Source organism: Drosophila suzukii, chromosome X, assembly GCF_043229965.1.
Source record: "Drosophila suzukii chromosome X, CBGP_Dsuzu_IsoJpt1.0, whole genome shotgun sequence".
Lineage (NCBI taxonomy): Eukaryota > Metazoa > Arthropoda > Insecta > Diptera > Drosophilidae > Drosophila > Drosophila suzukii.
This window is the reverse complement of record NC_092084.1, coordinates 7,534,096-7,553,215: the sequence shown is the minus strand read 5'-3', so window position 1 is coordinate 7,553,215 and position 19,120 is coordinate 7,534,096. Positions and strand designations below refer to the sequence as shown.

General features: G+C 45.2%; 8 protein-coding genes across 8 annotated transcripts; 6 read left to right on the top strand and 2 right to left on the bottom strand.

The window, feature by feature from the left end:
* Positions 1–34: 34 nt before the first annotated feature.
* On the top strand, positions 35–653 carry ND-B14.5A (NADH dehydrogenase (ubiquinone) B14.5 A subunit). The gene is made up of 2 exons (XM_017083647.4): positions 35–216; positions 325–653. Exons 1-2 carry the CDS (start codon positions 154–156, stop codon positions 574–576), a joined length of 315 nt encoding a protein of 104 aa, XP_016939136.1. The 5' UTR covers positions 35–153; the 3' UTR covers positions 577–653.
* Positions 654–981: 328 nt separating this feature from the next.
* Cyp4d14 (Cytochrome P450 4d14) lies at positions 982–3,108 on the bottom strand. Its single transcript, XM_017083644.4, has 3 exons — positions 2,697–3,108; positions 2,029–2,485; positions 982–1,966 (listed from the first exon to the last, which is right to left on the bottom strand). The coding sequence occupies exons 1-3, from the start codon at positions 2,857–2,859 to the stop codon at positions 1,063–1,065; spliced, it is 1,524 nt and encodes a 507-aa protein (XP_016939133.2). The 5' UTR covers positions 2,860–3,108; the 3' UTR covers positions 982–1,062.
* A 2,336-nt stretch (positions 3,109–5,444) lies between these two features.
* Cyp4ae1 (Cytochrome P450 4ae1) lies at positions 5,445–7,222 on the top strand. The gene is made up of 4 exons (XM_017083645.4): positions 5,445–5,647; positions 5,700–6,156; positions 6,224–6,756; positions 6,818–7,222. The coding sequence occupies exons 1-4, from the start codon at positions 5,482–5,484 to the stop codon at positions 7,153–7,155; spliced, it is 1,494 nt and encodes a 497-aa protein (XP_016939134.2). The 5' UTR covers positions 5,445–5,481; the 3' UTR covers positions 7,156–7,222.
* Positions 7,223–7,611: 389 nt separating this feature from the next.
* On the top strand, positions 7,612–9,399 carry pn (exopolyphosphatase prune). The gene is made up of 2 exons (XM_017083646.4): positions 7,612–7,773; positions 7,842–9,399. Exons 1-2 carry the CDS (start codon positions 7,726–7,728, stop codon positions 9,009–9,011), a joined length of 1,218 nt encoding a protein of 405 aa, XP_016939135.2. The 5' UTR covers positions 7,612–7,725; the 3' UTR covers positions 9,012–9,399.
* Positions 9,123–11,098, bottom strand: Nmd3 (60S ribosomal export protein NMD3). The gene is made up of 2 exons (XM_017083643.4): positions 10,075–11,098; positions 9,123–10,016 (listed from the first exon to the last, which is right to left on the bottom strand). The coding sequence occupies exons 1-2, from the start codon at positions 11,001–11,003 to the stop codon at positions 9,389–9,391; spliced, it is 1,557 nt and encodes a 518-aa protein (XP_016939132.2). The 5' UTR covers positions 11,004–11,098; the 3' UTR covers positions 9,123–9,388.
* Positions 11,099–11,396: 298 nt separating this feature from the next.
* On the top strand, positions 11,397–11,786 carry LOC108016683 (uncharacterized). Its single transcript, XM_017083404.4, has one exon. It carries the CDS (start codon positions 11,484–11,486, stop codon positions 11,694–11,696), a length of 213 nt encoding a protein of 70 aa, XP_016938893.2. The 5' UTR covers positions 11,397–11,483; the 3' UTR covers positions 11,697–11,786.
* A 1,797-nt stretch (positions 11,787–13,583) lies between these two features.
* On the top strand, positions 13,584–14,783 carry LOC108016707 (keratin-associated protein 19-3). Its single transcript, XM_036820853.3, has 2 exons — positions 13,584–13,740; positions 14,130–14,783. Exons 1-2 carry the CDS (start codon positions 13,729–13,731, stop codon positions 14,436–14,438), a joined length of 321 nt encoding a protein of 106 aa, XP_036676748.1. The 5' UTR covers positions 13,584–13,728; the 3' UTR covers positions 14,439–14,783.
* Positions 14,784–15,052: 269 nt separating this feature from the next.
* Positions 15,053–15,879, top strand: LOC108016687 (uncharacterized). Its single transcript, XM_017083410.4, has one exon. It carries the CDS (start codon positions 15,113–15,115, stop codon positions 15,668–15,670), a length of 558 nt encoding a protein of 185 aa, XP_016938899.2. The 5' UTR covers positions 15,053–15,112; the 3' UTR covers positions 15,671–15,879.
* Positions 15,880–19,120: the final 3,241 nt, after the last annotated feature.

Below are 19,120 nucleotides of genomic sequence, written 5' to 3'. Positions count from 1 at the left end.
ATTCGATATATTTTCCTAAACCATCGTTATGCGACAATCGTACCTGAGCTTTGTCAGATCTAGAATCGATAACTATCGCTAGCCCGATACCAGAAGGCGACACTAACATAAATAAATAATAAATTTAGATATTTTGCTAAAATCATAATCAGGATGTCTGCCCTGCGCCGTGACGTATCGCCTTTAATTCAGCGCATTCGGGCCTTCCTCTTGGGCGTGAGTATCTGTGTTCCCGATCCTCGGGCTGCGGCCACGGAAAACTCGATTCTCCGTTATGTAAGACGGAAAATGGGAATCTTTGGCTAATTCGGATCCTTCTTACAGCGGGAGCACAACCTGGCGCTGCGCTTCGAGGACGGACTGGCCGATCGCACCCAGCCGCAGCCGGAAATCCCGGAAGGACCATCCCATCTGGTCTCGGCCAACTACTACTGCCAGCGGGATGCCCGGCGCGAAGTCTTCCCGCCCATTGACCTGGTGGAGCAGCAGAAGCAGCTGGCGGCGGAGGCTGGCGAGGCGGCGAAGACCACATCCTCCAAGCTGCCCACTCCAGGCAAGACCTTCGCCTGGGATTAAAAGCCCCGTGGGAATCGCCTTTTTTTTGAGTTGTAGTACGAGCCGGTTAAAGCTAATATAGAATCCATTCAAATCGACGGAGTGTGTACAAGGATATATATTCAGTGATGGAGGGGTAACCGTATACAATACTTATACTAAAATCATATCTGATCTGTTATTTCTTTGAATTGACTTTTCCTTGCAATGATAAAAGCAAAACCCTTACACAATCCTTTAAATGCAATTTTATCAACCGTTAAGATATTTAGGCACGTTGTCTCGCCCCTAAGTTAAACTCAAAGTAAAATTTAAATTTAAAACCTACTTTTAGCTTAATATGAGAAACAAAAATTAACTCCTAATTGAATTACATCTTAGTTCCACTTATAGGGCAAAAAACCCCAATCCATCACTGGATATATCTACATAAGTACAAGTATTTTATTGCAATATTTACAGTTCACTTAAAACTAGTTTAAAAAAAAGACTATCACCCAGGAACACCTAATACACGCGTGGCTTGATGCCACAATTAATACCCGTAGAGGAACGTAGAATGAGGTTCAGCACTAGTTGGACGTCCTCACCGAGAGGCAGCAACTCAAAGTGTCGTAACATTTTGCTGATGGTGCTCTTTATCTCCAGCATTGCGAACTTCTGGCCGATGCAGTTCCTCGGACCCGCAGAGAAGGGAGTATAGGCAAATGGGTTGATCTCGCCCTTGCGCTCCAAGCTGAAACGCTCCGGCAGGAACTTCTCCGGGTCGGGGAAGTAGTCCGGGTCACGCTGGGCATGGTAAATAAGGATGACCACATCAGAGTGAGCCGGTATGAGTTTGCCGTCTAGCACGGTATCCTCGGTAATGTGGCGTCCAATGAGCGGCACCGAGGGAAACAGCCGCAGCGACTCCTTGATCACACACTCCAAGTACTTTAGTTCTCCCAGTTGCTGCATAGTGACTGGAGCCGACTTGTCATCACCAAGGACATCTCGAATCTCCTGGAAGGCGCGAGCCTGAACCTCCGGATGCCGAGCCAGCAAATAGCAAGTGAAAGCTATGCTACTGGTCGTGGTGTCGTGGCCCTCGAACATGAAGGTGTCCACCTCTTCGCGGATGTCATCGTTGCTTAAGGGAGCTCCGTCGATTGTGGACTGCAGCAGCACATCCAGCAGTGCCATGCGACGTTTCTGGCCCACATCGTTCAATAGGTCTGCATTGGCGTTTCCTGTCTCGGCAATGGATTTTTGGAGAAGATCGCGACGCTCAGTGATTACCGAATTGGTAAAACTATGCATGTTCTTCACAGAATCACCCAGCTTCGTGAGCAATTTGGGATAAAAGATCTTCATTAAGGAATCCGTACGCTGCAATGGATTCATGAAGCGTTCAGCCAACATGCCAGAGGCACTACAAATTAATGGTTTTAGTAAATGCAAACTCGCCGAGGAATATTATGTAGTAGAACTCACGTGGTGACCGATTGAACGTAGGGAAACTGCGGCTGCAGCTGAGCATCGATTTTCACACCCATGGCCGTCTCCGCAATGATGTCCATGGCACACAAACAGGCCACCGGGAACATATTTATCACCGTCTTGCCATCCGCCCGGTCGTACAACTGCTGGACCATGACGGCGCTTTGCTGGTCGAAGACCTCCACAAAGTCCTCCAGTATCTTGAAGTGAAAGGCGGGGGTGATGATCTTCCTGCGGCGGAACCACTTCTTTCCTTTGCTAATAAGCAGACCATCACCGAGCCAGTTGACCAGGAGCCCATAAAGATTGTTTTTCTGAATGGTCTGCTGGCTGCTCATGATGGCTTCAATCATTTTGGGATCGGCAGTCATGAATCCGCGTTCACCCATCATATTCATTTTTATATTTTTACCGTACTGTGCAATCATTCGGAATTGCAGATCGAAGACAGCTAGAAAAGTAAGAAGTTCGTTTATTATTTTAAACAATTTTAGCCATTGATTAAAAATGTGAATATTCTCAAAACGTCTGTTTTTGGTAAAACCAATTGGTTTTGTTGAGTTCACTTAAAAAAAAACGTTTTTCTTAGGTTTTCCACTTCCAGATGGAAAGTCACATATTTCAAAACCAAACTGAGTCCTATGGGATTGGCCATGACCTACTTTTGGGTGATTCGTGGATCATCATGGGCGCCATGCCCACAAAAGGATAGCTCCTGGGTCCACTGATTCCAGCGGCGGCGTACATGACGTTGTGACGCCTGTTCTTCATGTAATCCCACACGAACAGGGTCGTCAGGATAATCGCAATCAGCTCCAAATACATGGCGGTTTCTGTTCTTTTGGCTCTGTTTTGGAAATGGGATTGATCTATCTAACGCTGGGACTGTTTGCCATCGACTGGTTGGTTCTGCTCGGTGGCGGAGCTGTTTTGTAGCCGACACGGATTGAGATAAGGCGACCACAATCAGTGGACTGGAGCCAAATACCAAGGCGAGGGCCAAAAATTACGACCGGGGTCAAGACCAACCGGCAGTTGGTGTGTCTGCCAAGGAGTGTCCCTTCCTTCCATCTCAATGAGGATCGCCAAGTGGAGGCCCACTTCTTCTATGAATGAACCGAAAAATTTCCATTCACCGTGACTCAAGACTTTGCCCCTATCAGAAGACTAAAAGTTCAGATTAATATGGAAACAATTCCGCCCCCTGCCTTGGATAACGAGCGAGAGAGGGCCTGGGAAAAGTCGCTTGCAGCATTATCTGAACATACTAAGTAGTACTAGAGTGTCAGGGTATACAACTGATTAGATCGGGAGCTTTTGTCAAGCGTGTGGATCCAAAAACAAAACAAAAGTATAATTAGATGTTGGTTCGATTCTATTGTAATGTTTGTATACCCAAACAATTGCTTATCTCAAAACTTGTCGTTCCTTTACATTCTAAAGTTTAGAACATCAAGGAATTGATCTGAGTTAAAAAGAACATCAAAATAACATTTGGGATTTCCAATGATTTAAAATCACAGTGTCTGGAAACTATGAAGTAACATTAACATAAATGTTACTGCGGAAAACTGTGGTTTTCAAAACTCAATGCGATGAGCTCGCTTCAAGCTAGACTCTCTTAAATATTTAAGATCAAATAAAAGAGATTAGGAAATAATCAGAGAAGCGCTTGGATGCTACAGGGAAAACTAGAGCTCTCTGAATATTATCATATTTGAAAAGTGCTATCTGCGGTCATTGTTATTGAACTCGAACCTCATCCCACCAAAACAAAAAAGGAATTATCAGAAGTACCTAAAATTAATCAGACCAAATCGATCGTTCCATTGGTGATTTTAAACGACATCCGTTACGCTTAAAACAAACTTTATTTAACTGTATTAATATATTTAAACGTTTTTGTACAAACGCTATGACAAATCATTTTTAAAATGTACATATGTCTTCTTTATCTTCTGTTACTTTAATCTGTAACTCAGAATCTCCGGATTCTCACCCCTCCCAAATATCCCAAAAATATATCTTTATTATATTTTTTATCTTTATTAATATTATATCTTTATCTCTGTATCATATTTATTTCCAATAGTTACCTAGATTCGCTGAGTAAGCATGACAAGGTGAATTGATAATTCCGAACATTTTGAAAATCTTGATTAACCAAAAACCATCAATGCACTCTTAAGAGTAAGATATATGTTCGATAAATAACAATGTTATAATAATCGGGGCTAATCCAAGAACCATACTGATAGAAACGTATTATTACTCTTGCAAATAACTTCGCTATTGATAACCATTTGCTGGTCTCATGGTGACTAGATGGGTATATCTGAAACTCATGCTGATTATTTTTAAATAAGAAGGCTTAATCAAATGGTTTTTTGATGTTTTAATATCCCTTTGGGATAGTGTTTATTATTGTTATCCAATGTATGTTACCAGTTTTGTCTAAACTTAAGACAATTAGTTAATATAATACTCGTATCATATTTACAATTGACATAATATAATAATTTAAAAGATCAAAGTTGGTTAAACATTTAAAAAATTGTATTTTAAAATTTCTATCCTTTCCAGAGGTCTTAATTTAAGTTTCAATTACTCGACTAAGCATGATCGTTCAACAAAAAGACTATCCATCATCGTGACTAGGCTATAAACTCCAGGTTAGTACAAACCGTAAAAGGCTTGTCGAGTTTGTTTGCACTCGCAGTAGTTCAATGCAAAAAGTAGATTATCAGACTAGGTTGAAGTTCTCTTAGGCATTGGTTTCTCTTTACGAATGTCAGCTGGGGTGGATTCCAGATTTAGAACTCACCCAGCGTCGCGGGAGATAAAGAACGAATTATATTATTTATAGTACTGTTCAGTGGTAAATCGTTCGTCATCCGCGGCAGAATTCTAGGAGATCTGGGTCTGCTACTCCTGGTGGCGTTCGCCACACTTCTTGTGTGGGACTTCTTTTGGCGAAAGAGACTCAACGATATGCTAGGCCACTTTCTACTTATGTACCATGCTCAGGCCTCTATTTCCTTTAATTGGATTATAATATATATATTAGAAAACCATTTTCTCTGATAGTTTTATCTCAGTAGTTTATTTAATATTAAAACCAGTTCTTTATCGTCTCTTTATCTATATGTGTCAACTCTACATTTGACTGATAAAAATGTTGTGGTCCGGTTGATTCCACCAGCTGTTTAAAACAGCTGTCTAGTTGTTTGCTCGCGGATTTCCCGTCTCGCTTGGCATGGTGTTCTACCTCCCTGTCTTGCTCTGACCAAGAGGCGCCCTATTCGAATAGGGTTGCTTATATAAACATTAGCGGAAAGCAATAAATGCCTAGTGTTTAAGTAGGCAATCTTTTTGCAGTGCTACAGATAAGATTAACGGCTGCTCAAGAGCTTAGAACCACTGCACGACGCGCTGCAGGTTTAAAACATGTTGATGACTCTGCTGGCCACTCTCCTGGTGGCTCATCTGGTGGCCTGGCTGTTCTGTTTGGCCTTAAAAGAACTCCGACATCCTTTGCGTGGAGTGGTGCCCAGTGTGTCGAGAGTTCCTCTTGTAGGATCCGCCTGGCAGATGCGCACTTTTCAGCCAGACAGTAAGTTGTGGTTTCTATTCTTAGTTTCCTAATTAATCTGAATATATTTCAGATCTTCACGAGAAATTTGCCGAATATGTCCAGCGATTTGGCAGCAGCTTTATGGGTTCCGTCTTGGGCCACGTAATTGTGGTTACAGCGGAGCCGCGACATGTCGATGCACTGTTGCATAGTCAGCAGCAGCTGAGAAAGGGCACCATGTATTTGGCCCTACGCGGTTGGCTTGGAAATGGACTTCTCCTGAGCCGCGGAGAGGAGTGGCACACAATGCGAAAGATCATTACGCCCACGTTTCACTTTAGCATATTGGAGCAGTTTGTAGAGGTCTTCGAGAGGCAGAGTTCCAAGTTGGTGGAGCGTTTAAAGCCCCTCTCTCACGGCAACTCGGCCGTAAACATCTATCCCTATGTGGGGTTGGCTGCCCTGGACATCATTACCGAAACGGCTATGGGCGTGAGTGTGAACGCCCAGGGAGATGAGGATTCCGAGGTGGTGCACGCTGTAAACGAGTAGGTGGTTAAATACTTATCCATGCTTTAAAAAGCTATCTATTCATTACCTTAAATCTTTTTTTAGTCTGACGAACGTGTTGGCCACCAGGTTCATGAGACCTCATCTTTTATTTCCCCAGCTCTTCCGCATATGCTGGCCCAGTGGCTTCAGAAAGCAACAAGCAGGGGTCAGCTGCCTGCATCAGTTCACGAATAGAATCATAGAGCAGAGACGCCACTTGCTGGCCGGGGAGGCCCACCAAGATAAGCCAGAGAAGCGTTATGCCCTGCTGGACACTCTCTTGCGGGCCACTGTGGACGGACAACCGCTGACCGACAAGCAAATTCGTGATGAGGTGAATACCTTCATCTTTGAGGGTCACGATACCACAACTTCGGCGGTGTCATTCTGTTTGTACCTGCTTTCCCGCCATGAGGTAGTGCAGCAACGGCTGTTCGAGGAGCTGAAGGAGCACTACGGCCGGGATTTGAACAAGGGCATAAACCACTTGGATTTCGCTGAGCTTCCCTATTTGAACTGCGTGGTCAAGGAGTCCCTGCGACTGTATCCGCCTATTCCGGCAGTGGCACGCTGTATGGAAAAGGATTTGGCCATAGGTGAGTGAAAGGACTAAGCATTTGGATCACAAAATATTTACCTACTCTATCATTACATCAGAAGGAGGATATGTCCCAGCTGGAACCAATGTAATCGTACTCCTCTGGCAGCTTCTTCGGAATGAGGCACTCTTTGTCAATCCCCTGCTCTTCCAACCGGAGCGGCATCTGGGAGAAGAGGCCGCCAGACTGGGACCCTACAGCTACATACCCTTCTCCGCAGGGCCGAGGAACTGCATCGGCCAAAAGTTTGCCTTGCTGGAGATAAAAACCATGGTGATCAAGCTGGTGCGGCATTATCAGCTGCTTCCAATGGGCGCGGATGTGCATCCCAGCATCAAGATTGTGCTGCGATCGAGGACCGGGGTTAATTTTGGGCTTCGGCCGCGGTTGTATTAATATTTTGTGATTTTATAATTAAAATTAAACGTTAAGAATCAGCTGGCGCCATGACGGCTTGAATCAAGCTGCTGTTATCGATAACAATCAGCTGGCGTAGTGATGGGAAGTTTTGGCTTATTGCCGCCAAACTGGGTAGATTTTAAAATTGTATTATACGCTAGATTAATTTTAGTCAAGAATTTATAAAAGTAATAGGAAAATTCGTAAAATAACGCAGGCTTGTACCACATATATTTGACTTGATCGAAGCATAACCTCTGCCGATTTAAAACACTGCTGATAAGGCATAGAAATGGATGCAGCTGATAACAATCAAGAATGTGGAATAAAACCAATGTGATTAAGCTTACAAAGTGAACAACAAGAGATTATATTCCTTTCCTGCGTCACAAGGGGCACGAATATAAGTTTATACGAACAATAAATGATCATCTGGCTTTTAAAGCTATTTTCAGCCTTTTGCGCTCGCCAATCGATAAATGTCACCTCGAATCGATACGCGCAACTGTTGAATTATATGGAACCGGACCGTTTATTTTCCCAGCTTTTCAGAGTTTTCCTCGAGAAATGTGTTTCCTACGATTCCTGGCCCAAGCCCGCAGCACCTTAGGACGGGTGAGTATCCCACAAAGGTCTTCAATTGGGGACGACCGAGCACTAATAGGGCTTCTCATCTTCTGCAGCATCTGGCGGAGGTGTCACCTGCTGCCTGGGCAGCGGCTCCCGTCGATTCCGGCCGGAAACTGCATCTGGTGATGGGAAACGAGTCGTGCGACCTGGACTCGGCCGTATCAGCCGTCACCTTGGCCTTTGTCTACGCCCAGCGCCATCGTGAGCACGACTATGTGCCCATTCTGAACATTCCTCGCCGGGATTACCCTTTGAAAACTGAGGTGGGCCACTTGTTTGTCAAGTGCGGGATTGCCGAGCCCGTATTGCTCTTCCGTGACGATATTCCCAAGGAAGTTGCCCAGGATGTGAGCGTTATCCTTGTGGATCACCATGTCAGCCCGCTGGCGCCGAATGTGACTGAGATTTTGGATCACAGGCCCTTGGAGGACAGTAGTCCGTGCTTTAAGCAGCTGCCAGCCGGTTGTGAATTGGACATTGATGAGGCAGTGGGATCCTGCGCCACTCTGGTGGCCCAGCGCTATTTGGGCGAGAAGCAGCCCCGATCCGCTGGCGTGGCACAGATGCTGCACGCCACCATCGTGCTGGACACCATCAACTTTGCCCTGGCGGCCAAGCGCTTTGGGCCAAAAGATGTGGCCATGGTCGAGCAGCTGGAGAGCGAGCTGAACCTCCATGACGATCAAAGAAGCAGCCTTTTCGATGAACTAGTGGCTGCAAGGGCGGATATTAGTAAGCTTACTCTCACCGAGGTACTGCGCAAGGATATGAAGATCATACAAACCGATCGCCAGGTGGTTCCCCTAGCTGGAATGCCCATCCTTGTCAGGGATTTCGTGGAGAAAAAAGGCGCCGAGAAAGCCGTACATGAATTCGGCGTAGAGAGTAACCTACTGGTTATCCTGGGAATGTATGTCTCACCCACCGATGGACAAGTACAGCGTGACCTGGCCTTGATCTCTCTCTCCGGCCAGAGCCATTTTGTGGAACATGTGCGGCATGCACTAATGGAGTCCAAGGATCCCAAGCTGGAGCTGCGACCTCATGAGGTGGACACCCGCTTCATGGGCGGCTACTTTCTGCGCCAACACAATGTCCAGGCCACCAGAAAGCACATCCTACCCATCGTGAAGCGAGCTCTGCTCGAATGGGAGGCGGACCATGGCTGCGATTGCGACGAGGTGTACTTCTTCAAGGAGAAACCGCAGCTGGGACTCTCCTAAAGCGGGACCAAAACCGAACGAGCAGCTTAGAAAAGACTTAGCTAGAATTTTAGTGAAACCGATATGTTACCATCGTTAAGCTTACACCAAAAAGGAGAAGAAAATGTATCATTTAGGATGATAACGTCGAAATTCATGAGAAGTGTTCGACAGTTTATTATTTAGTAGGTCACTTGTAGAACCAAAGGAAATACTGAAGAAATCAGTATTCCAATTATAATTTACTTTGCCACCTTGGTAACATAAGGGTGAATTAGTTTTCAAGAAAGAATTCCACACTTTAAGTTTCCTCTAGTTTCCTAGTTGTTTATGTGGATTAAGCGAATATGTACAGGGCATACATGGGTAAAAAAAAGCGTTATGATAAATAAAAAGAACTACAACTCCGGCTCGGCACCTTCTTCCTCGCCCATTTCGTCGTCGGCACACTCGAGCGTCATGTCCTCCAGCATCTCTTCCAGCGTGATCTGGGGTACATCTCCGCTAGCGGCCTGCACCTCAATGGGTATCGTCTTGTTGGTGTCGCGATAGATGTTGACCTGTCCGCGGATATCTTCGTTCTCCTCGAGGTCGTCGAGGAACTCATGGTAGTCGTACTTGCTGCGCTCGTCGGTGGCCTCCGCCGCCAGATGCTTGATCTTCCACACACGCTGGCTAAGCCTAGTCTGGCGGTCGTAGTGTTTGCGCACAAGGATCACATCTGGAATAAGGTCCGGCGATAGTTTGTCGAACTCCTGATCGTTTATGTTGGCCTCGCCCGTGTTGTAGCCCATCACAGAGTCACCCACTTTGAGCAAGTGACCCAAGTGGGAACGTGTGTGAATGGGATTATCGTTAATGCCCAGTTCCGAGGCACGCACCACCCAAATGTCGCAGAGGGCGTGCTTAAAAGAGACCTGCCCTTGGCCGGGATAGGTCTTGCGATCCTTTTCCATGATCACATCAATGTCCATGACTACGTACTCAACCAGCTGCTTGGGATTGCAGACGGCCTCAAATGGAGCTCTGAAATGATAAAATCTATTAGCCACTTAAAACGTAACCTAGCATGGAGGACTCCCACCTGAAGTACACCTGCGAGGTGAGTTCTGCGATCTGTGCCGTCAGGGGATCAATCAAATGAATGCTGCTGGAGACTCGGTTAACCAGGACCAATGGCGAGAGATTACCCAGCTGGTGGCGCAGCTTCTTGGACAGGCAAACGGCACTGTCTTTTGAAACCGGTGCTATTTCCACTGACCAATTGTACTTGTAGTTGTAGTTGTTACTGTGGATGTCGTGCGAGATGAGACGCTTCGAGGTGGTCACCTTGCCGGGCACCATGGTCAGCAGAAAGTCCACCATGCGCCGGGCATGGTTATCACTGGCGTAGAAGAAATCCAGACCGCCGTGCTCCGGCTTTATGCCTAAAGTGTTCTCATGGGCCTTATGCTTGAGGATCAGCTGCTCTAGGTAGTAGAAGGTCTTCTTGTTCTCCGCCCGCTGCCGGACCTGTACCAGGCAGCGCCAGAAGTCCTTGGCCTCGGTGCGATGGCAGTCGTTGCACATCTGATTCTGGACGGTGAACTCCACCACGAAGACTTGCTGCAGCACCGTTCCTCCGGTGATCTCGCCGTGCACGGTCAGCTTGACCTTTATGCGCTTGGAGTGCTGCTCCGTCCAGATGAAGCCAGCATCAACAAGCTTCACCTCCTTCAAGCCCTTCAACTTCTTGAGGCAAACGGCCAGAAGTTCGCGGGACTCCAAAGAGGCCTGAACCCATTCGTTGGGCGGCTGCAGATAGCGCTCGCAGTTGCGACAGAAGTGGAGCACCGCCTGCTTTGGGATATTCTCCGTGATGTCGACATGGTTGCGCAGGCAGGTGACGCACATGTTGGCCGGATTTGGCTGGATGGCCACTCCGCACTCGCAGCACAGGACCACCGCGTTTGAGGCGGTGCCCTTTCCCTCCCCGGCGCCCAGCGGGCTAACGCCAGCGTATTCGTGATCCATTAATCCTCCAGATATCTCTTCAATCCAGATATTTCACAATGGCGTTTCAGGAATGGAAAACACAGGTTTGTAAACACGTGCGAGTGAAAGCTATCGAGTGGTCTATCGACGGAGGTGTCCGGAGAAATTAGTCGGTTAAAGCGTTGGACTTTTTCTAGCTTAAGCTGTTTTTGCTATAGTGATAGTGATTGGCGGGTAACTCTTTAGTTATTCCAATTTTGTTAGCAATGTAAATGTAAAAACACAAACCTTTTATAAATGTATACTGATTGAATTGTAGAACAAAATTGACTTAGATCTCCAACCAGCTTAAATAACAAGTCGTTTAGTTTGTAATTTAGCTAGTTTTGACTATAGCTACAATACTTGCTCTCTATTATCGGTACTTTTTTTATTATCGACATCACTGACAGAACAGCTGAGGAAAACAGCCAAACGGAAACTTTTACGGATTTGGAACTTGGATTTGGATTGGACGCCATGCAGAAGAAGCCCATCAATGCCAACTCGCTGCTGGACAAGCTGCACCGCGGCGCCGTATACGCCTGCATCGGGGTCACCCTCTACGGAACCTACATCCTGGGGATGCGTTATTACCACTACTACACGGTCATCCGGCCGGAGAAGCAGCAGGCGGAACTGAAGCTCTTGGACGAGGGGGCCCACGACAAGGCCAAGGAGCTGAAGTACTAGGACCCACCCTTCTGTGCCCCTTTAATTGTTAAATGTCTGTTAAGCGCAATAAATTGTAAGGAAATGTAAGCATTTTCAGCTGAAATCGAATGGCCAACGCCGGTTGTTGTTGTGTAACCACGGACAGCTGGCCAAAGTGGATGGCAAACCGTAGCCCCGGCGGGCTTTCGAGATACAAGATCTGACCCTGGAACCTGGAAGCAGCCCAACAATGCGCCATTAGCCGTCTGTGCCGTAAATCAAACCGGTCACAATGGGGAATCAATCAATAGACATCGACATCGGCCCCATCCGCAGACTAGAATTAGCCAAGAATTATAATTTAGCTGGCAATCAAAAGTGTTGTCATCTCCGCATCGTGACCAGATCGCAGATCTCAGATCCCAGAACAGACCCCCCCGGATGGCTTCCGCTTGCCCAACGCGTCTCGTCTTGTCTCGCGTGCATTCACCTCCAATGCGCAGGGCATTAATATTAAATGATATGATACCAAAACAATCGCGGGGAGGAGAAGACAATGGCGGTGCCACCCACTTTTGGCAAGAGATGACGAGACGTCGTCGATTGGGAAAATGAAAATGCGCTTGCGTTCGGCTGTTTTCCATGCTTCATTCAACAATGTTGCCGCCGGCGTTGCTTCATTCATGACTTGGGAACTCGGAGAATCACAAACTGCAATTGCAATTTGCAATTGCCACTGCGGTCAAGGTCGTCCTTCAATGTGGCGGTACGGTACTGGTACCGTAGCCCCCGGCAGACGGAAATGATCGATGGAAGAAGGTGACTCTACGGCTGGATATCCAGTAATTTAAGATTGAGCTAGTTTCCAGCAGTACTGTGACTGTTACTTAAAAAAATTATGGGAGCATATAACATCCAATATTAATTCAAGTCCTCCTGTTTGTTATTAAATATTTTATTTTTATTAAGTTTACAAAAATAAGAGGACCTATAGTACTAGCTGCCAGATCCGTACTTAAGATTTTATTTTTTAGATTATATTAATATTTGATGTTATTGATCTACAATTCATTTTAAAGAACTTTCGACACATTTTTTTTCATTTTTGAAACACATCATACATCAATCTTTCTTTTGAGTACGTAAGAATGTTATTTTCCGCGATAACCTTTATTTATCTAAAGAGATATTTACGTTTGGAAGAGTAAAATTGTTCTTCAATAAACCTTGTTTACACCCATTAAAATTAATGGCTCAATTGACTTGGCAACAATCTTTGGCCTAATATACCCCTTCACCCAGAGGTCCCTTCGAAAATCGTGCACTTTGGATATTCTTTCGATAAGAGCTTGCATTGAATATGATCTGGCAGAGATCCCAGCTGGGCTGGCGCCTTAATTAAAAATGCCAAAAGGCTGTCAAACGTGCAATTGCTCATAATATATATATAATGCCTGTCGCATGCATGATCAATTCCCACGGGGTTTGTGGCACTTTGATATGTGGCCCAGCTTCTGGACAAACTTGAGCAATGGTAATGCTCCCCTTTTTGACTCTGTAAACCATCCGATCAGCCAGTGAAAGCGTTATACGATACATACAACTTGGTGAATGTGGAACGCATTTGCATCCAAGGGTCTCGTTTTGCATGTGGATCGCATTGCTATTGCCGTCTTATTACGATTGCCCAATAAGCCTGGGATCTGAGAATTTCGACTACTATTGCAATTATAACCGATATCGTTAGTATCCACGCCCACTCCATTCTACTACTCGCGGGTCCGCCGGATGAGCGGATGGATGACCTTTTGGCTCTCGCAGCATAAACAATATTCGATTTCAAGTCCTCAACCCGTCATGCATTCAATTCAGCTGCAACAATAGCTGCTGCTGCTGCTGCTTCTGCTGTTGTTGTCAGTTTGCATAATTGCAAACTGTAGCAGCAACAGTAAGCCAAGCCGGGTGACTATAAAAGCGCCGGGCAACTGGCAGCCATCAACAAACCTCGCCTGGCGTCCAACCCATCCAGTCAACTCGCATCCAACAGTCCAGCAACATCTGCAGCAGCAACATGAAGTTCTTGGTAAGCAGCAGCAACACAAAGGATTATTCCCGACCGAGAAAAACATTGAGTGATGGAGTTGTATTTTTTTCAAGTGACAGTTTATATAACTTAATAAAAAGTGTTTTTTTTTTAAATTCTTGCCTTGGAGCTAAACCTGCAGAAGTATTTTTTATCCAGTTGCATAAAAAAAGGACAACTGAAATTGTTGTTAGCGAATTGTATATTCTTTTCAATTTTTAAGAGGTCCTTGTCCAAAGATATTGTATAACAAGTGTTTTCCAAAATTCCAGAAAGATAATAAAGTAGTACCCTTAAAAGTATGACAATAATATAAAGGTTTTATATTTATAGAGTAACAAACTAGTATAAAAACGAAACTAAAATCCAAACTTTTTTTCTCTGTGCAGTGTGTGTTCATCATCCTGGCCATTTGTTTGGTTGGCACCTGGGCAGCAGTTTCGGAGCCCGCCCCTGAGGCCCTGGAGCCGGAGCCATCCGCAGTCGATGAGAAGAAGACGGAGAAGAGAGGCATCTACGGATTCGGTCACGGATATGGCGGCTACGGCGGATACGGTGGCTACGGACATGGTCACTACGGCGGCTACGAGCTGGGAAGTCCCTATTACGGGGGCTACGGATACGTTCATGCGGCGCCCTACTACGGCGGACACCATGGCTACTATCCGTATCACCATGGGCACTACGGCTTCTACTAGGAACACCATCTATCCATGATCATAATACATACTTTTTTTTTTCTAAATCGCTTCACGCTCATCACTGCACTATCATACATATATATATATTTGTTTTCGTGAATCATTGACAACATAATAAATGTCCTGCAAATAGCGTATAAAATGTCTTTGAATTTTAGGAGCTTGGAGACACAAAATATAACCTGTCAGAACTTAGTACAAGACTAATTTGATAATATTTTTTTTAATAAAATATATATTAGCCTATTAATGTGAAAAATAAATGTAATATATGAATGTACAATGTATATTGTACGTATTTTGTATGTATTGAGCAAATATAGAATCGTATTATGAACACAATTCTCAATTTTGTTTTTTATTTACACTTACTTCGGGAGTCTAATATTATTTTTGGGATTCCTGTGAAGGTTTTTAAATTGATTTCAGGCTAAAATAAATGAATTAAGATTTTTTTAATAATGAGCATTATGGTTGCTGTATATTGGAGTAAATCATTAAAAATAATCGTTCTTCAAAAATAAAAGCCCTCAATTTACCAATGTGACTGGTATACGATAGTCACTGTTCTTTTCTCCACAAAGTGTGACCACTTGAGATCTCAACTTTGTCACACATAACTCTCTTCGCATAACTGTTTCCTGATCCACGCTTTAAAATTAGTTCTAAAGATGCTAAAACGCGATCTACAGAAAATAACGCTGAAATTGTCCGATCTCAAGGAATACGAAATAGCCCGACAGAAGAACAAGTTCAAGGGGGCATCGCGACCCAGGTTATCCCAGGATGCCATAACCGGAGATGATGCCTCCACTTCGGGGACAACAGCCAGTTGCAGTTCCAATACGGGCACGGCCACGGAAACTGCATCAGGATCTGGATCAGGGTCCGGATCGGGTTCAGGTTCTGGATCGTACATTACGGGCCTGGGACTAGGCTACAGATCGGAGACACCCTCCTCCGCATCGTATACCACCTCGACGACCCCGACTCCGGCCACACAGGAGGAGATACTGAGGCCCTCGTCCGCCGTAACGGCCACCACCACCACGGGCACCACCACAGGATCCGGATCCACAGATGATGTAAGCGTTGCGGCCGTTGTGGATGATACGGATACCATTGACGAAATCAGCGACGACAACTGGGTGGATCTGAATGCGGACACGAACGATACGATTGATACCCACGAGGAGGAGGAGGAGGATGGAGCAAGGGGGGGAATCTAGGAAGGCAGATCCATAATCCAGGAATTGAGGCATCACGGAATTCCGAAAACGTGGAATCTACAATTCCATTATGCAAACATAACGCAGCTGCAAGTGAAGGCCCCCTATTCGCATTCCATTTATCATCACATTTTGTACAATCATAATAACCTATTGCATGCTCCATTTACTTACGTATGAATGCATTTCTATTTTTTCTGCTCTTCTTACATGTGCATTTCATTTATTTCGATGGATTTAGGTGAACGAGTTCTAGCATTCGCCCCTATTAAATTTAATTATGTAATAATTTAATAGAAAATCCACATGAAAACAGTGCCGAGAGGATTAAATAATTGGTTGCATTTGCAAAACTTTTGTTATCCAAGTTCTGGGCAGCAGCAATTTTAATTGCCGCTGCCTTTTGCCCTTTTAATTAGGGGAAAATGCGTTCGGATTACAGATGGTGCAGTCCAGCTGCATCCTGAATAACAGAAGAGCAGCCCTAATTGGGCAACCTTACAAGGAGCTTAAGAGCCGGGAGATCTGCGCCATGCAACAAGTGGCTTATGACTTATGACTTATGACCTTATGACCATCGACAACAAGTGGTCGTGGAATGAGGACATCCATGGATATGACAATGTACGGCTGTGAGAAGGAAGTCCAAAGCACATGCTATCCGAGTTTTAGGCGGTACGTGATTAACGTGAGTAGGGTTCCGGAAAATGGAGAATGGGTTGGTGTGGAAGTGGGTGGTGGTGGGGGTTACCTGCACAAAAAGCTCCGTGGAAAAGCTAAAAAGCTCACAAGAATCGGCGCTGCATTTCATTTCAAAATCAAGTCACAATTAAAGCTCACGCGGCCAGAATGTTTTGAGGCGGCAGGCAGGCTGGCCTGGCCAAAACGGTGACTTCAATCCCGTCCCGTCCGGTTCGGTGCGATTCGATTCGATTAGATTCGGTTCGTTTCGACAGTCCGGCAAACGGTTAACGGACAGCGGATGGCCGACCATTTGGCCAATTACGGATACGGGTCGCTGGAGTCCACGGCCAAGCGATTGCCAATTAATCACGCGACCAAGTTCGATTTTCGACCGCTCCGGCTACCGCCTTTTGTGGTTCAAGTGTCCATTCTCGTATCCCAATCCGTATCGGTGTCCGTGACCCAAGGATCGACCAGTCGCATCACGTGCCACGTGCCGGTTCATCGGAAAGTGCAAGGGTAAGTGGCCAAGTGCAGTTTATTCCTTATCCGGACGTAATATATACCCCTTAGAATATCTCCGTAAATTCTACTATATAGAAGGCAATATATAGAATAATGGATTGGATTGCTTTTGGTCAGTTAAACTTAGAAAAGTAGATTTAGTTCTGGAGTTGGATAGAGTAGGCAAATAATATTATAATTATCTTATCCTAAAAATCAAATCCCCCACCCGACCAGAAAACAGAGAAATCTAATAATAGGCTTTACTTATCGTTTAAATGGGAAAGCCCCGTTTCATGAAGAATCCTTTAACCTTTAGCCTTTGTTACCTTTTATTTGGATATATGTACATTTGAAGTACTTTTTTCCGTGTACATTTAAACACCGAAGCGAAGCACAAAATTACTATAGCGCATGGTACTCCTGGACCCTAGAGGTTTTCCATAAAATGTAGTCTTTTTTGGGTATCCTTCTTCCATAATCCCCGTGCCAAGTGTCGCAACTAGTAAAAAAGGGCCGCCCTTGCCATCACTGCATGTGCATAACGCATTGTAGCCGAGTGAGAACGTGACGCCGGGGGGCGAACTCGGGTGCATTGATATAACCACCTGTCACACACACACTCGCGGCACGTGCATCGCATCCAGGCGGAAAAAGTAGTGAAAGGTAGTCCCGGAAGGAAGGGGGGGAAGAGCCAGTAAAAGCGAAAGTACAGTGACAACTGCTAGGAAGATAGCTTATGAAACTTTGACGGATGCTGTGCGAAACTTGTGCCAATTGGACAGTTTTCAAAGTCCTTTGATCGTTCTCAGCATACATTATATTTAAGATATAAACGTGCAGGTACAGTCTCGCATACCTGGACTCCCATGTCCAAACCGATGTTTTGAGTGTAAACTGAGTTGTTTTCGCTCGAGAGCGCATGTCTTTCATTAGTCCGTGCATAATTAGCGACAACTCACACGGGAAAGCTACTGTTGCGGTCGCAATACTAGCACTTCAAGGATTTATATATATATATTTCGGGCCGTTCAACATTAGACTGCTTATAATTTTCATTCACTTTAAGTTAATACAAAGTGTGCTCAAAAAAATACCGAAATTATTAGAGCCTTGAAACCGCCTATAAAGGTGTTACAAAGTATGCAACAATATATTTTGAATACGAAAGTCAGGTGGATTCTGTTTAAAGAGATGATTTCAACAGAGATTCCAAGCAAATAGTTTTCCTGCAGGTTCCTGTACTAATGATTTTCTTGAAAACATATCCCACTTTTGGGGAAGGGACATTAGGTCAAATTGTTTAAATACTTCTCACGTGCCCTGGTGATGGATCCTAGCAAAGTGAGCACTGCTATCGGCTTGACCCCCTGCGAGCGGAGGTCCTTTTGCCAGTGTGTGCCTGTGCATATCCCATGGTATGGGATACCAGGACACCAGAGGCGATTGCGCGATGCAGAAGGGGCAATCAACAGGTGGCTGCGGAAAGTCCCGCCCCTTGGATCGACTTTCGTCCTGCCCAGCGCTGCAATATTAATGCGGCCCAGCGCTTCTGACGAGTGCATGTTAAATAGAAGGCGGTGGCAGAGCAAACGACCTGCCCAGATACTACATATCCATACCACATACATATATATAGTAGAAAACCCTGTGCTTTGGGTCGTCGTCCTTGCCCCTTTCGGCCCCATTTGGGCCCCATCTCCGATTTTTCAGATTTTTCGCGGCCTTTGGTCTTGGCACTTGCCTTGCCTTTAACCAGTTCTTATAGTTGGCTTTTGGCCTGCGGCAGGGAAAATGGCAATGCGGCATGTTTCGTGAGAAGTGGATAAAAAAAAAAAGTGAAATAACCAAATGGTCGATGCAGACAATTCGCCGCTGATTGCCGAATGTCAATCTTGTTTTGTCAGCTAATTTGCATGCACATTATGCCATTGGCCCTGCTCTGCGCTTTCCCTGGCAGCTCAATTTTCCGGCTTTTCGCCTGTCTGACGTTGACGTGCAGCGAAGATTCCAGCCCAGAAGTTTCCTTGGCCGTCAGCTGCAATTAAATCAATAGTTGGTGCTAGGCAAGTGGCCTGGCCACAAAACGCCGATAAAGGGCCCTCAGAACAGATATGAAAATCGCAATGATTAAAGAAGCCGGCAGTTATGGAATTTAAAAGGCTTTCGCTTGGGTTGCTTAAATTTATATTGCTAATTCTGTTGGATAAAATAGTCAAATTTTAAATTGAAACCCTTGGAAATACCTATGGAAAATTAGAG

Excerpts from the sequence above, each read along its gene's own strand:
- Nmd3 (XM_017083643.4), bottom strand. The coding sequence starts at position 11,003 with ATGGATCACGAATACGCTGGCGTTAGCCCGCTGGGCGCCGGGGAGGGA. Across the intron at positions 10,017-10,074 it reads ACCTCGCAGGTGTACTTCAG|AGCTCCATTTGAGGCCGTCT; the intron begins GTGGGAGTCCTC and ends TTATCATTTCAG.
- Cyp4d14 (XM_017083644.4), bottom strand. The coding sequence starts at position 2,859 with ATGTATTTGGAGCTGATTGCGATTATCCTGACGACCCTGTTCGTGTGG. Across the intron at positions 2,486-2,696 it reads GATCCACGAATCACCCAAAA|CTGTCTTCGATCTGCAATTC; the intron begins GTAGGTCATGGC and ends TTACTTTTCTAG. Across the intron at positions 1,967-2,028 it reads TACGTTCAATCGGTCACCAC|TGCCTCTGGCATGTTGGCTG; the intron begins GTGAGTTCTACT and ends ATTAATTTGTAG.
- LOC108016683 (XM_017083404.4), top strand. The coding sequence starts at position 11,484 with ATGCAGAAGAAGCCCATCAATGCCAACTCGCTGCTGGACAAGCTGCAC.
- pn (XM_017083646.4), top strand. The coding sequence starts at position 7,726 with ATGTGTTTCCTACGATTCCTGGCCCAAGCCCGCAGCACCTTAGGACGG. Across the intron at positions 7,774-7,841 it reads CCCGCAGCACCTTAGGACGG|CATCTGGCGGAGGTGTCACC; the intron begins GTGAGTATCCCA and ends CATCTTCTGCAG.
- LOC108016687 (XM_017083410.4), top strand. The coding sequence starts at position 15,113 with ATGCTAAAACGCGATCTACAGAAAATAACGCTGAAATTGTCCGATCTC.
- ND-B14.5A (XM_017083647.4), top strand. The coding sequence starts at position 154 with ATGTCTGCCCTGCGCCGTGACGTATCGCCTTTAATTCAGCGCATTCGG. Across the intron at positions 217-324 it reads TTCGGGCCTTCCTCTTGGGC|CGGGAGCACAACCTGGCGCT; the intron begins GTGAGTATCTGT and ends TCCTTCTTACAG.
- Cyp4ae1 (XM_017083645.4), top strand. The coding sequence starts at position 5,482 with ATGTTGATGACTCTGCTGGCCACTCTCCTGGTGGCTCATCTGGTGGCC. Across the intron at positions 6,157-6,223 it reads GTGGTGCACGCTGTAAACGA|TCTGACGAACGTGTTGGCCA; the intron begins GTAGGTGGTTAA and ends ATCTTTTTTTAG. Across the intron at positions 6,757-6,817 it reads GGAAAAGGATTTGGCCATAG|AAGGAGGATATGTCCCAGCT; the intron begins GTGAGTGAAAGG and ends TCATTACATCAG.